Source organism: Harmonia axyridis, chromosome X, assembly GCF_914767665.1.
Source record: "Harmonia axyridis chromosome X, icHarAxyr1.1, whole genome shotgun sequence".
In the NCBI taxonomy this organism is placed as follows: Eukaryota; Metazoa; Arthropoda; class Insecta; order Coleoptera; family Coccinellidae; genus Harmonia; species Harmonia axyridis.
Window position 1 is genome coordinate 19854602 of NC_059508.1, and position 16815 is coordinate 19871416.

At 41.1% G+C, this 16815-nt stretch overlaps 1 protein-coding gene across 3 annotated transcripts; it reads left to right on the forward strand.

Moving 5' to 3' along the window:
• The first annotated feature begins 7208 nt into the window (after positions 1-7208).
• On the forward strand, positions 7209-14043 carry LOC123686325. 3 transcript variants are annotated; one of them, XM_045626384.1, is made up of 3 exons: positions 7209-7302; positions 13343-13616; positions 13698-14043. In XM_045626384.1, the coding sequence occupies exons 2-3, from the start codon at positions 13352-13354 to the stop codon at positions 14000-14002; spliced, it is 570 nt and encodes a 189-aa protein (XP_045482340.1). In that variant the 5' UTR covers positions 7209-7302; positions 13343-13351; the 3' UTR covers positions 14003-14043. The 3 variants fall into 3 exon arrangements, with proteins under 3 accessions (XP_045482340.1, XP_045482339.1, XP_045482338.1); XM_045626383.1 differs by lacking the exon at positions 7209-7302 and adding an exon at positions 12727-13127; XM_045626382.1 differs by lacking the exon at positions 7209-7302 and having other exon boundaries at positions 13136-13616.
• Positions 14044-16815: the final 2772 nt, after the last annotated feature.

Consider the following 16815-nt stretch of genomic DNA (forward strand, 5'->3'; position numbering starts at 1 on the left):
GGCTGAATTCTTTCACCGCCCCGCACCGAAGTTATAAAAGGGTATAACCGACCCAAAATCGGAAATTCATGTTTAGGCATTCAGTAGATAGATATAGTTATTCAGATTTAGGCGGTAGTTTAGTTTACTAACTAAACTACCGCCTAAATCTATATCTAACTCTACTGAGTTAGATATTCAGATTCAGTAGATAGTTTAGTTTAGTTAGTTATTCAGATTTAGAGATTTAGGCAGTAGTATTAGTTTAGTTTGGAAAAAGACATTTTGGTTAAGGAGTTACAAAGTGATTGGACAATAGTAAAATTGGTAATTGAACGCCAATAGTTACAAATCCGTTGCTGAGGTCGAAAATCGCCATTTTCATCAGTTAACTTACTTGTTAGTCCTTTTCTGGGGAGTTTGCTAATTTTTACTTGTGACTTTCTTGCGAGTGAATATTCAAGGGTTTCATTTGATAGAGACAACGAGAGGGTGGTGTACCGGTGGAGTTTTTCAACGCGTTAGGATTAGTTTTCATTCCTTCCCGACTCTACAAAATCCACAATTCTCAATCTCCAAATATCATAATTTCCCGGATCCGACTAACTTGTTCAACGGTTCTGACTGACAATAAATTGGTGAGGTAAGGACACAGTAGTTGTAGACAGTACAAATTATCTCAGTAACCGAATTGACGTATACATATTGATACAGTTTATGCTTTTTCTGATTTCCCGTTTTTGCTGAGATTGTCTGTATTGTAGAATTGAATCAGTAAACCTATTAATTCTGTTGCGTTGTTTGTTACTTGGTCACCGCTACCATCCTAGGTGACACCGAATCCTGTCTTCACTAGGCTATCCTGGTAAGGTTTGTCAATTTCTCCCTAAAATTGGCTGGCGCTCGAGATACTACTGCAAAGTGCTGAAGGGCAATTGGCAGAGGCGCACTGTGACGCAGAAAAGAGCGTTACAAAATGACGCCCTAGAGCAGGGACCAGAAAACAACGCTACAAAATGACAGAATAGCTCCCGATCTTCAGAAAACGACGCTTAAGGGTGTAAGGACTGAAGAGGAACCGAAGGTCAGTGCAACCATTTTTTTTTCTCTCTCTCTGAGTGGAAGAGATTATCTTCTGCTGTTGGAGGAAGATCCGTATATTGTTTAATTTGTTACTGGTATCTAAGTATCAGTGGACTATATTAAAGTGCTATAAACATTTTCGCGTTAGACAATAATTTCCTTTATTAGCAGGAAACCGACATAGCATTGACAGTGTGGACATTGATATCTGAATAACTTTTTGTTTTGTGTATTACAGCAGGACTAGAACAATCGACCGCCGGATTTCTATGTGACTTTTTCGGTTACGTGAAAGGTTACGGAAAGTGACTTTGGGGTGACACTCAGTGACTATCTTTGTGCGCGTTGAATACTGTTCAACGTTGAGTGGTTGGTTCAACTCGGACAGAAAACCAGTGAGTATAATTGAGATACTGCTACCGATTGTTTCATTGTACAATCACTGTAGCTAAGATAGTGATATCATACCGCCTTCATATAATAAGGTATTGTTCACTGCTATTTTTCACTGTTCATCGTTTGAATAAAGAAAGATTTGTTGTTTTTTCCCTTACACACTATTATCCTGAGCAACTTTATTCAAGGCTGAAACAAGGTAGGGATATAAAAGTCATAAGGACTTGGAGATATTTACTTGTGATTTTATTTGCTTTTGAACCATAATAGCTGATTTCTGATAAATAAAGTTGACTTGTTTTTATTATTGCTGCAACAGTGAATATAAGTTTTTGTTGCTGTGTATTCCTTATTTCTGAGTTTACTGATTGCCTGAAACATTTTTATTTCGTGTTGAATTGCTGATGAATTTTTGAAACAAGTGATTATCGTTGTTGATTTGAATAAAGACTTGCATTGATTTTCTTTGTCTGATATTCCAGGATTGCTGAATTGTTGTTGATTTATTTGAAATATATTTTGACTGTGAATAAAATTGACAATTTGTTATTTTTGAGATTATCTGATTGCTAGAACTGTCAACTGTGTTTGACAGTGAACATTATTTGAACTATTCGGTTAACCCTACTTTTCTTTTCTGGGTTTTTGAATTATTTTCTTGCTGAAATTGTCAACTGCGTTTGACATTGAATATTTTTTTGAGCTACTCAGTTAACCCTACTTTTTTTCTTCTGGGTTTATGAATTAGTTTCTTCTGGAAATTGTCAATTGTCTGACATTGGAAAATTTTTTGAGAATCATAATAAATTTAAACCAACTTGTTTTCTGAAAGTTTTCTCATTTTTTATTTTCTTTGACTGTATCAAACAATAATTCAAACTTGAATAGATTCTGTTGTCAACTTGTAATTTTTCATCATTGTTGTCTATTAGTGTTATTTTTGTGCGAGGGATAAGTGAAAAATAAGGACTGTTACCGGGAATAGTGAAGTTGGGGAAAGTGTTCGGACTTCAACGGTTAATAAGAAGAGGACAGTGTCGAATAACTTCGATAGATTTCAAATCGATTGTTTGAGTTAGGACTCAACCTCAACATGGATGTGAATAGATTATTGAATGATGAGCTGACTTATGACTTACAGCTGAGAGGACAAGCAATACCCAGCACAGTAATGCTAAAGAGAAGTCTATTACGACAGGTATTGAAATTAAATTTGCTTTTACAGCCGACAGGAATGAACCCGACACTGGACATGGAGTCCTATCAGAACAAACTCACCGACTTGCTGGAAGCCGTTAAACACTTTGACACTGGGAACACTACAAATGAATATACTCGGATTTCAACAAGATTGATACACATTCAGAGAAGACTGAATTTTATTATCACTAAAAATGAAACCGATGATAGAACACTTAGAGGAGACTGCAGCTCGGGCCTTGAGGTCATTAGAGGCACTAGTGACTGCAGACAAACCGCAGCCATCGAATCATGCGGATGGATCGCTTTTGGACGTAGAGATTCCACAGTCGCCAGGGATGTCTCCCATACAGCCAACCAAAGTTGCACCACTGAAGACATCATTGATAACATTGGACGCTGATGATCAGCCACTACCACAGTTTCCCATTCCCCAGGCTGCGACACCTAACAATAAATCAAAATTAGTACAGGTCCTGAATGAAACTAGACAGGAATGTGAGGAGTTACTACAGCATTTACCAACAATGCCAGTTTCTCAACCACAGCGACAGAATGTGGAACAACAGGAGGGACCAACTCATAGTAGGTGGACGAGCTCTATGAGAAGGGTGTCATTTCCCCATCCGACGGAATCAATAATAGATTTGAACCCCCGACATGACACCCAACAGAAGTCAACACCGACTGCAACGGTACCCATTCATAAATGGAATATTTATTTTGATGGGACTGATAGCGTAACAGGATTTATAGAGGAGATAGAGAGACTTGCTGAATCCCGGAAGACATCCTTAGAACATGTGTTCGAATCAATTTACGAACTTTTACGAAAGGATGCCAAGGAGTGGTTCATCCCCCGGAGGGGACTTTTCAGAAACTGGGATGATTTCAAAAATCAATTGAAGGAAGCATTCTTACCAGTCAATTATGAAGAGAACCTACTGGATGAAATCAAGAAGAGGATGCAAGGCCCTGATGAGAAGCTATTGTTGTTTGTTACCCGGATGCAAAATCTGTTCCAGAAACTGACTTGCAATCGTCCCACTGAGAGTGAACAGATTAGACTGATAAGACAGAGGTTATTGCCATCACTGCAGCAGGCTTTGGCCTTTCAAGAGACCACCACATACGATGAACTGCTGAAGAAAGGAAAAATCTTTGAATTAGTACAATGGCAAATGGGACATTATACAAAACCACCGGCTAACTCCAGCCTTATTGATGAACCTCATCTCACTTATCAACAGCGTCGTCAAAGAGACTATCAAGCTTATCTCCATGTACTGACGGAAGATCAAGTCCCAGATTCAAAACAGGATTCCCTGAGGCCAGTGTCCTCCCACGGTAGGATAGAAAACCGAAGACTCACTGGACCTGGTCGTTCACAACTGCCTTCAAGATCACTGGAGCATACAGACAACAGGTTAAGAAATGGTAACACCTTCCAGGACCGGACTGGATCCCCAGCGGAACGAAGGGTGACCTTTCAGACCCAATGCTTTCGATGCGGAAAATATGGACATTTAAGAAGAGAATGCCAAGGAACGCCGAAATTATTTTGCTCCCGATGTCAGAGAGTGGGCATCCTCTCCCGAGATTGCCCCTGTTCCCGGAATCAGAAAAGAACTTCCCCAACGACGTCCATCGAGCTACTGACTCCACTGGACCCCACTACTGGAAGTGACAACCGGCCCCTGGTGCTGGTATACATCGAAGGAAAAGTATTTCACGCACTGGTAGATACTGATGCAACCAAGTGTTTCTGCAGCCGGAAGGTGGCCCAGCTGTGTGAAAGGAATGGAATTAAGGGAGAAAAATCCAACACAGAAACGGTCATGGTAGCAAATGGTCAAACGACAGCCACCCCGAAGATGTATCACTTGTCAATGGTGATAGCCGATTATGTCCTGACAGATATAGAATTCTTGTTGGTACCCAACTTAACGGTAGACTTAATCCTGGGAATAGAAGTCCTGAAGAAATACAACTTCTCCCTGGATCTTCGAAAGACAAACGGCTACTTGGAAGGTCGACTTGTACCCAGAGTGGAACAGGTGACAAGAAAGGCCATAGAGATACAGGCCGCAGCAGAACACCTACTGGATCTAACTGGTGAGCAGAGGACGAGACTGGATTCCTTCCTCACCGAAGAACTAGGAAAATTTACCCAACTGAGTGGCACTACAGACTTGATAGAACATGGATGGGAAGTATCGCTTCTGCATAGACTTTCGAGCAGTCAATGAGGCATCAGTTAAGGATGCATATCCCCTGCCATACATCTCTGGAATTCTGGATAAACTAAGACGGGCCAGATACATATCAACAATTGATTTGAAGCAGGGATACTGGCAGATCCCACTGGAGATAGAGAGTCGCCCCATTACTGCGTTTACAGTGCCTGGAAGAGGATTATATCAGTTTACTGTAATGCCTTGTGGACTACATGCAAGCCCAGCAACCTTTCAGCGATTCTTAGACACCATTATCGGACCAGAGATGGAACCAAAGGCTTTTGCTTACCTAGATGACATCGTCGTGCTGGGAGAAACGTTCGAGGAACACCTGGAAAATCTACAAGAGGTATTCCGACGACTGAGAGAAGCCAAACTGCGTCTCAACCCAGACAAATGTGAGTTCGTCCGGAAATCACTGAAATACTTAGGACATGTCGTCACCTCAGACGGAATCTGCACTGACCCCGACAAAGTGTCGGCCATCGTCGCCTTTCCGGCTCCAAAGACAGTGCTAGAAGTACGTAGATTCTTGGGAGTCGCCAGTTGGTATCGTCGCTTCATTGAGAACTTCTCCGAGGTAATTTCTCCATTAACACAGTTTTTAAAGAAGAAGCAACGATGGAACTGGGGTCAAGCACAGCAGGAGGCATTCGACATCCTGAAACATAAGTTAACTGTGTCACCTTTTTTATCTTGTCCTGATTTTACACAACCATTTATTTTACAGACTGATGCAAGCGATGTGGGACTGGGAGGAGCCCTAACTCAAACTATCAAAGGAGAAGAAAGAGTCATCGCTTATGTCAGCCGGACATTGAACGCCGCCGAGAAGAATTATTCAGTGTCCGAGAAAGAATGCCTCGCCATAGTATTTGCGATAGAAAAGCTGCGACCATACCTGGAAGGGTTTAGATTCACGGTCACCTCCGACCACATGAGTTTGAAATGGTTAAACTCCATCAAATCACCCTCTGGAAGAATTGCAAGATGGGCAGTGTTCCTACAGCAATTTGATTTTGAAGTACAGTACCGAAGAGGATCACTCAACAAACTGGCCGACAGCCTGTCGAGAAACCCACTACCGACACTTAACTGTGTCCAACTGAAAGAGACAGATATTCAATGTAAGTGGTACAAAAATAAGTTTCAGGAAGTAGAGAAAGGACCAGAACACTGCCCCGACTATTCCATCATCGATGGAATACTACACCGACACTTTTGGGATTCATCAGATGTTAGGGAAGCTGGAACAGGCCACCCATGGAAGCTGTGTATACCCACCGAACAGAGGACCGAAGTACTTAAAGAAAATCACGACTCTGCCTTGGCTGGACATCTGGGAATAGCCAAGACAATTGCGAAGATCTCGCGAAATTATAACTGGCCAGGTATGTTTAGGGACATTGCGAAATATGTCCGGAACTGCACTTCGTGCCAAAAGTTCAAATTACCCCAACAGCAACTGGCAGAAAAGATGCAACTTCGAAAGATGGTGGATGCGCCGTTCAAGGAAGTATCAACTGACGTAGTAGGACCTCTACCCCACTCCAAGAAAGGTAATTCCTATATTGTAGTTATGCAGGACAGGTTTACCAAGTGGGTGGAATGTCGACCAGTGAGGAAAGCCAACGCCAAGACTGTCTACATGGCGTTATATGAACAAGTTGTACTGAAGTATGGATGTCCAACCACTGTGATCTCCGACAATGGGAAACAGTATGACAGCCGACTATTCAGAGAAAACCTCCAGGCTATGGGTATCAATCACCAGTTTACCCCTACGTATTGTAACGAAGTCTGATTATTCCCATAGGAATGATCAGGCTCCGTCTAAAGAATATTTTATTGTTTTCCGTTCAAATTAATCATTCTGATATATTCCGTAAATATTGGAAATAATTTATTAATTGTTCACCGCGATAATGAAAAAGTCCATGCTTCATGTTTTTCAACCGACCAGGGCCTCGAATAATCCGAGTGAAATAATATAAGAAATTATTTATTTCGGCGTTTTTACCGCTGATATATTTTTTTCCATATGTTAGATTACGTTCCGCCAAGAGAATTTTCTCGAAAAACGAGGTTTTTGTCGACATGAAGAGTCACGTGGACTGAATTCTTTCACCGTCCCGCACCGAAGTTATAAAAGGGTGTAACCGACCCAAAATCGGTAATTCATGTTCAGGCTTTCAGATAGTTCAGTAGTAGTTTTCAGTAGATAGATATAGTTGAGGTTCAGATTCAGTAGTATAGTAAAGATAGTTAGTTATTCAGATTTAGGTAGTAGATAGTTTAGTTTTAGTTGGTTTAGTTTAGTTAGATTTAGAAGTTTAGGCAGTAGTTTAGTTTTAGAAAAGACATTTTGGTTAAGTGGTAACCAGGTGACCGGAAAATAGTAAAATTGGTAATTGAACGCCAATAATTACAAATCCGTTTCTGAGGTCGAAAATCGCCATTTTCATCAGTAAACTTACTTGTTAGTCTTTTTCTGGGGAGTTTGCTAATTTTTACTTGTGACTTTCTTACGAGTGAATATTCAAGGGTTTCATTTGATAGAGACAACGAGAGGGTGGTGTACCGGTGGAGTTTTTCAACGCGCTAGGATTAGTTTTCATTCCTTCCCGACTCTACAAAATCCACGATTCTCAATCTCCAAATATCATAATTTCCCGGCTCCCGGATCCGACTAACTTGTTCAACGGTTCTGACTGACATTAAATTGGTGAGGTAAGGACACAGTAGTTGTAGACAGTACAAATCATCTCAGCAACCGAATTGAAGTATACAGATTGATATAGTTTATGCTTTTTCTGATTTCCCGTTTTTGCTGAGATTGTCTGTATTGTAGAATTGAATCAATAAACCTATTAATTTTGTTGCGTTGTTTGTTACTTGGTCACCGCTACCATCCTAGGTGACACCGAATCCTGTCTTCACTAAGCTGCCCTGGTAAGGTTTGTCAATTTCTCCCTAAAATTGGCTGGCGCTCGAGATACTACTGCAAAGTGCTGAAGGGCAATTGGCAGAGGCGCCAGTGACGCAAAAAGGACGTTACAAATGACGCCCTAGAGCAGGGACCAGAAAAGACAACGCTACAAAAGGACAGAATAGCTCCCGATCTTCAGAAAACGACGCTTAAGGGTGTAAGGACTGAAGAGGAACCGAAGGTCAGTGTTACCATTTTTTTTTTTTCTCTCTCTCTGAGTGGAAGAGATTATCTTCTCCTGTTGGAGGAAGATCCGTATATTGAATTGATTTGTTACTGGTACCTAAGTATCAGTGGACTATATTAAAGTGCTATAAACATTTCCGCGTTTGACAATAATTTCCTTTATTAGCAGGAAACCGACATAGCATTGACAGTGTGGACATTTATATCTGAATAACTTTTTTTTTTTCTGTTTTGTGTATTGCAGGACTAGAACAATCGACCGCCGGATTTCTTTGTGACTTTTTCGGTTACGTGAAGGGTTACGGAAAGTGACTTTGGGGTGACACTCAGTGACTATCTTTGTGCGCGTTGAATACTGTTTAACGTTGAGTGGTTGGTTCAACTCGGACAGAAAACCAGTGAGTATAATTGAGATACTGCTACCGATTGTTTCATTGTACAATCACTGCAGCTAATATAGTGATATCATACCGCCTTCATATAATAGGGTATTGTTCACTGCTACTATTTACTGATCATCGTTTGAATAAAGAAAGATTTGTTATTTTTTCCCTTACACACTATTATCCTGAGCAACTTTATTCCAGGCTGAAACAAGGTAGGGATATAAAAGTCATAAGGACTTGGAGATATATACTTGTGATTTTATTTGCTTTTGAACCATAATAGCTGATTTCTGATAGATAAAGTTGACTTGTTTTTTTATTATTGCTGCAACAGTGAATATAAGTTTTTGTTGCTGTGTATTCCTTATTTCTGAGTTTACTGATTGCCTGAAACATTTTTATTTTGTGTTGAATTGCTGAAGAATTTTTTTTGAGACAAGTGATTATCGTTATTGATTTGAATAAAGACTTGCATTGACTTTCTTTGTCTGATATTCCAGGATTGCTGAATTTTTTTTGATTTATTTGAAATATATTTTGACTGTGAATAAAATTGACAATTTGTTATTTTTGAGATTATCTGATTGCTAGAACTGTCAACTGTGTTTGACAGTGAACATTATTTGAACTACTCGGTTAACCCTACTTTTCTTTTCTGGGTTTTTGAATTATTTTGAAATTGTCAACTGCGTTTGACATTGAATATTTAGTTTCTTCTGGAAATTGTCAACTGTCTGACATTGAAAATTTTTTTTGAGAATCATAATAAATTTAAACCAACTTGTTTTCTGAAAGTTTTCTCATTTTTGATTTTCTTTGACTGTATTAAACAATAATTCAAACTTGAATAGATTCTGTTATCAACTTGTAATTTTTCAGCATTATTGTCTATTCGTGTTATTTTTGTGCGAGGGATAAGGGAAAAATAAGGACTGTTACCGGGAATAGTGAAGTTGGGGAAAGTGTTCGGACTTCAACGGTTAATAAGAAGAGGACAGTGTCGAATAACTTCGATAGATTTCAAATCGATTGTTTGAGTTTGGACTTCAACGATTCAATCACTTAACCTCAACATGGATGTGAATCGACTATTGAATGATGAGCTGACTTATGAGTTACAGCTGAGAGGACAAGTAATAATACCCAGCACAGTAATGTTAAAGAGAAGTTTATTACGACAGGTATTGAAATTGAATTTGCCTCTACAGCCGACAGGAATGAACCCGACACTGGACATGGAGTCATGTCAGAACAAACTCACCGACTTGCTGGAAGCCATTCAACACTTTGACACTGAGAACACCACAAAGGAATATACTCGGGTTTCAACAAGATTAATACACACTCAGAGAAGACTGAATTTTATTATCACTAAAAATGAAACCGAGTCACAGATGATAGAGCACTTAAAGGAGACTGCAGCTAGGGCCTTGAGTTCATTGGAGGCAACGTTGACTGCTGACAGACAGCAACCATGAACCCGACCGGATGGATTGCTTTTGGAGGCAGAGATTCCACAGTCGCCTGAGATGTCTCCCATTCAACCAACCAAGGTTGCACAACTGAAGACATCACTGATAGATTTGGAAGATGATGAACTCCCACTGCCAACTGCCCAGGTCTCCCATACTGCAACACCTGCAAATAAGTCAAGATTAGTTCAAGTTTTGAATGAAACAAGACAGGAATGTGAGAAGTTACTGCAGAATTTACCAACGATGCCTATTCCTCAACCACAACAGCCGAATATGAATCAACCAGAGGCACCAACTCATAGTCGATGGACCAGCTCTATGAGAAGGGTGTCATTTTCCGATTTGAATGAACCCATGATGAATCTGAACCAGCTGATGACACCGACTACTGCCCAACAAGAATCTGAACCACGACCGATGCCAACCTCGACTATACCCATCCATAAATGGAATATTTACTTTGATGGGACTGATAGTGTGATTGGATTTATAGAAGAGATAGAAAGACTTGCTGAATCCCGAAAGACATCCTTAGAACATGTGTTCGAATCGATTTACGAACTTCTGCGAAAGGATGCCAAAGATTGGTTCATCCCCCGGAGGGGACTCTTCAGAAACTGGGACGACTTCAAGACTCAATTAAAAGAGGCATTCTTACCAGTCAACTATGAAGAAAACCTACTGGATGAAATCAAGAAGAGGATGCAAGGTCCTGATGAGAAGTTACTACTGTATGTCACCCGGATGCAAAATCTGTTCCAAAAGCTGACTTGTAATCGTCCCACGGAGAGTGAACAGATTCGACTGATAAGACAGAGGTTATTGCCATCACTGCAACAGGCCTTGGCTTTCCAGGAGACGACCACCTACGATGAACTCCTGAAAAAGGGAAAAGTTTTTGAAATGGTTCAATGGCAGATGGGACATTATACCAAACCACCGGTTAAACCCAGCCTCATCGATGAACCACATCTAACATATCATCAACGTCGTCAACAGGACTACCCGGCCAACCTCTCTGCAATTTCGGAGAATACTAGACAACGAAACCACAGTACTCGTCAGGAAGCTCCCAAACCATCTCCATCTCCGAAGAAGGGCCCGTCAAGACCGCTAACCACAGCCACAAGGATAGAAGACTGGAATTGCTCAGTAACCCCTGGACCAGATCGTCCCCATCTGCCCTCGAGGCCACCGGAATACTCGACCAACAGAACAGGAAATGCCAACACCTCACAGTATCGGAATGGATCACCACCGGAGCGAAGAGTGTCCTCCCAGACACAATGCTTCAGATGCGGGGGATATGGCCACCTACGTCGAGACTGCCGAGGGACACCGAAAATGTTTTGCTCCCGATGTCAACGAGAAAATATCCTCTCACGAGACTGCCCATGTCCTCAAAACCGGAGAGGAACGACACCGTCAACTTCAGCGGGATTCCTAACTACAGTAATTCCTATCGTTAGCAACGACAGCTGGCCTCTGGTAGAAGTGCACATTGAGGGAAAGTTATTCCATGCATTGATAGACACTGGCGCGGCAAAGAGCTGCTGTAGTCAGAGGGTAGCCCAGCTGTGTGAAAGAAACGGAATCAAGGGAGAAAAATCAACGAATGAAGCTGTCATGGTAGCAAATGGACAAACTACAGCCATACCGAAGATGTATCACCTTGGAATGGTGATAGCCGATTATGCCCTGAAGAACATAGAATTCTTACTTGTACCCAACTTACCAGTCGACTTAATCCTGGGAATAGAGATGCTGAAGACATACAACTTCTCCCTGGATATCAAGAATACAGAATGTTATCTAGAAGGACGACGGATCCCCAGAGCTAAACAGGTTTGCCAAGAGGTCATAGAGGTGCAGACTCCCGGAAAACACCTCCAGAACCGAAGAGGATCCCACAACAAACCTGTTGACAGCCTGTCGAGAAATCCATTACCGACACTTAACTGTGTCCAACTGAAAGAGACAGGTATTCAATGTAAGTGGTATAAAAATAAGTTTCAGGAAGTAGAGAAAGGACCAGAGCACTGCCCCGAGTATTCCATCATCAATGGAAGATTGCACCGACACTTTTGGGATTCATCAGATGTTAGGGAAGCTGGAACAGGCCACCCATGGAAGCTGTGTATACCCACCGAACAGAGGAACGAAGTACTGAAAGAAAACCACGACTCGGCCTTGGCTGGACATCTGGGAATAGCCAAGACAATTGCGAGGATCTCGCGGAATCATTACTGGCCAGGTATGTTTAGGGACATTGCGAAATATGTCCGGAACTGCACTTCGTGCCAAAAGTTTAAAGTACCCCAACAGCAACTGGCAGGAAAGATGCAACCTCGAAAGATGGTGGATGCGCCATTCAAGGAAGTATCAACTGATGTAGTAGGACCTCTACCCCGCTCCAAGAAAGGTAATTCCTATATTGTAGTTATGCAGGACAGGTTTACCAAGTGGGAGGAATGTCGACCAGTGAGGAAGGCCAACGCCAAGACTGTCTACATGGCGTTATATGAACAGGTTGTACTGAAGTATGGATGTCCAACCACTGTGATCTCCGACAATGGGAAACAGTATGACAGCCGGCTATTCAGAGAAAACCTCCAGGCTATGGGTATCAATCACCAGTTTACCCCTACGTATACTCCACAATGCAATCCGGTTGAAAGGGCCAACCGAACACTGAAGACAATGATTGCTCAATTCTGCGAGGCAGATCACCGAAGTTGGGATGAAAAAGTAGGAGAATTAACCTTTGCTATTAATACTGCTCGACAGGACTCTACAGCATTCACTCCGGCATATCTAAATTATGGAAGGGAACTACGCATCCCCAAAGCCATATATGCCACGGAACCCAAGAATCAAGGATCTGGAGATCCCAACGAGAACACCGAAGAAAGAGGAGAAAGTTTGACTCACCGTACAGAGCAGATTCAACATCTACTGGAGGCCTATGAGTTTGTAAGGACCAACCTATACAGGGCATTTAATCGACAAGCTCATAACTATAACCTACGACGTAGAGAGGTTCGTTTCCAGGTAGGCGATCAAGTGCTTCGTCGTACACATCACCTATCATCCGCCGTTAATAACTTCGCATCTAAGTTAGCTCCAAAGTTTGAAGGGCCATTTCTTGTTGTGAAGGTGATTTCACCAGTTATTTATGACCTGAAAGACCGGTCAGGTAGAAAGTGAATCACGTACATGTTAAAGACCTAAAACCATTTCATAACTAGTAAGTTACTTCGTTAAACTCACCGAGAAAAAGTCAGAACTGAGATAAAAAAAAAAAAAAAAAAAAAATTGTTACTAACTGGTACCTCCCCGCATAAACTAGACCTATTAATCTGATTTTATACTACTGACATGTTCTTATTATTCTGTGATTTTCTTGTTCAGGCAAAGAGGATGTCAGAGAGTCTGCATAGTCGCTGGGCAGAAATCCGGTGGGGAGATGAGGTGGTGTACGAGCCACGAAGCTCATCACCGGAGACAATACCGGAAGTACCGGTGTTGAGGAGAAGAACGGTGACAGAGGTGAGGATGTCTAGAGCCCCCCAGAGCTCGGTGTCGTCCGTTAGAGGGAGAAATTACCTAGCCGGAGTAGAGAGAGTGATGAAGAGGACCACTACGCAGTCCACACAGACCCCCCCTTTGTGCCAGCTGCGTGCCCGTAAGCAAGATACCGGTTCTAAAACTCCATTCAGGACGAGTGTGGAAGACAACACCGGTATAACTAAACCATATGTTTCAGATCAAACCACCCCGGCCCCCAAGAGTGTTCGTACAGTAGGTACGATGGGATCTAAGGTCTATCTGGAGGTGAGATCCAACACGTGCTGGAAGTGCGGCAAGACATGCCCCTCGCGGCAGAAGTGTCGAGGTCCACCACTCCTATTTTGCAGCAGATGTGGTTTGATGGGTACGCAGACCAGGTACTGCGAGTGCGTACCCAGGAAACTGGCCCCACGACCGCCAGCAACTAGGTCGGAACAACCAGCCAGGCATCCATGTGCAAGATGCACAGAAAGGGAGGCCATGCAGCGGAAAATGAGATAGAAAAAAAAAGAATGATGGGAAAAATAGAATTAAAAAGAAGATACCGTTGTTTTTGTTCCTAATCCTGTAAACTGTTTAAAACCATATAGGGCCTAACCCAATATCTTATAACATTATATTCAAGACTAGTAGACTGATTTTTAATTTGTAAATGTTGATGAAACCGAATAGTACATAATAAGTCAGTGAATATTATGCAATAAAAACAATTCCAGTCACTTGCCCTGAATTTCAAAGGCCGTCAGATATAAATTAGTAGTTCCACTGTGTAATAAATTTGAAGAATGCCATTTCTAATCTGATAAATAACTGAAATATTCCGCAGTGTTACAGATGAAGTTTTCTAAGAGGCTAGATACTCACCGATGAGAATGAATGCTGGAGATAGGCAACACACCTATCGTAGGATGATCAGCTGTAGGCCCAATTCCACCGAAGACATGTAATCAGTCAGTCCTGAAGATTTAATCATGTCATCATCCAAGGAAGAAGTACTAGAAGAGTTGGACATCATGGCCTGTCAATTATTACTCTGGTGGACATTTGGATCCCATTTCAATTTTCATATAGACAATTTAAACTGTATAACTGGAAGAATTTTCACCGTTCTGAAAATTTCACCATACAGTCACTGATTCCTTGTAATGCCCGCAGGTAAATCAACCAGTATATTCCATATATTCAATGGGTTTGGAATGGTTTCGACTCATCTGACTGGGAACTTCGACGTCCCTCTGAAATAATATGGCATGATTCATCGAGATATGGAAATAACAGAACTACTCACCGGAGAATGGGATAATCCACACCTGACATCAGATTATTTCACCGACACTTGGAAACTTCATGGAAATGGGAATGAGTTCTACTCCACAACCCCGAGATGAAGAAATTTCCCAAACATGTAAACATTCAAATCACCCCGGATGACCGAAGAAAGAAGACGACGTTTGAATTTTTCACCGACACTTGGAAACTTCATGAAAATGGGAATGAGAGCTACTCCACAACCCCGAGATGAAGAAATTCCCAAACATGTACACATTCAAATCACCCCGGATGACAGAAGAAAGAAGCCGACGTTTGAATTTGACATCGATTCATAGAGCAAAGTTTTATTTTTATATGTCATACTGTCTACAACAACATTATAGTCTTTGATAGCGTAACGTAACAGTCAGTCCCGTACTTCCCATATATCCCGCGTAATAAGACAGGATAGTATTCGGTTATTTTTTTTTTGTTTGTTTTTAGAATTCAAATTTCTGTTTCACCGTAACTTGAATTTTTCCGAACCAGGGGGGATGTAACGAAGTCTGATTATTCCCATAGGAATGATCAGGCTCCGTCTAAAGAATATTTTATTGTTTTCCGTTCAAATTAATCATTCTGATATATTCCGTAAATATTGGAAATAATTTATTAATTGTTCACCGCGATAATGAAAAAGTCCATGCTTCATGTTTTTCAACCGACCAGGGCCTCGAATAATCCGAGTGAAATAATATAAGAAATTATTTATTTCGGCGTTTTTACCGCTGATATATTTTTTTCCATATGTTAGATTACGTTCCGCCAAGAGAATTTTCTCGAAAAACGAGGTTTTTGTCGACATGAAGAGTCACGTGGACTGAATTCTTTCACCGTCCCGCACCGAAGTTATAAAAGGGTGTAACCGACCCAAAATCGGTAATTCATGTTCAGGCTTTCAGATAGTTCAGTAGTAGTTTTCAGTAGATAGATATAGTTGAGGTTCAGATTCAGTAGTATAGTAAAGATAGTTAGTTATTCAGATTTAGGTAGTAGATAGTTTAGTTTTAGTTGGTTTAGTTTAGTTAGATTTAGAAGTTTAGGCAGTAGTTTAGTTTTAGAAAAGACATTTTGGTTAAGTGGTTACCAAGCGACTGGACAATAGTAAAATTGGTAATTGAACGCCAATAGTTTACAAATCCGTTTCTGAGGTCGAAAATCGCCATTTTCATCAGTAAACTTACTTGTTAGTCCTTTTCTGGAGAGTTTGCTAATTTTTACTTGTGACTTTCTTACGAGTGAATATTCAAGGGTTTCATTTGATAGAGACAACGAGAGGGTGGTGTACCGGTGGAGTTTTTCAACGCGTTAGGATTAGTTTTCATTCCTTCCCGACTCTACAAAATCCACGATTCTCATCTCCAAATATCATAATTTCCCGGCTCCCGGATCCGACTAACTTGTTCAACGGTTCTGACTGACATTAAATTGGTGAGGTAAGGACACAGTAGTTGTAGACAGTACAAATCATCTCAGTAACCGAATTGAAGTATACAGATTGATATAGTTTATGCTTTTTCTGATTTCCTGTTTTTGCTGAGATTGTCTGTATTGTAGAATTGAATCAGTAAATCTATTAATTCTGTTGCGTTGTTTGTTACTTGGTCACCGCTACCATCCTAGGTGACACCGAATCCTGTCTTCACTAGGCTACCCTGGTAAGGTTTGTCAATTTCTCCCTAAAATTGGCTGGCGCTCGAGATACTACTGCAAAGTGCTGAAGGGCAATTGGCAGAGGCGCCTAGTGACGCAAAAAGGAGCGTTACAAATTGGGAAAAATGAATTTGGGGAACCTCAGGGTACGAATTTGGGAACAATTTTATTTCTATTGTATATAAATGATGTAGTGAAATATGTATGTAATTGTAAGATAACTTTGTTTGCGGATGATACTATGATATATGTTTCTGGATATGATGTTGAAATGTTGTTCAAATTAGTTAACGAGGATTTGGATAGGTTGTTCATTTGGCTTTGCGACAATAACTTGAAAGTCAATATAA

Bases quoted from the DNA above. Each gene is read 5' to 3' on its own strand.
- LOC123686325 (XM_045626382.1), top strand. From the start codon at position 13,310: ATGTTCTTATTATTCTGTGATTTTCTTGTTCAGGCAAAGAGGATGTCA. The intron at 13,617-13,697 runs GTAAGCAAGATA...CATATGTTTCAG, and splicing joins TTTGTGCCAGCTGCGTGCCC to ATCAAACCACCCCGGCCCCC.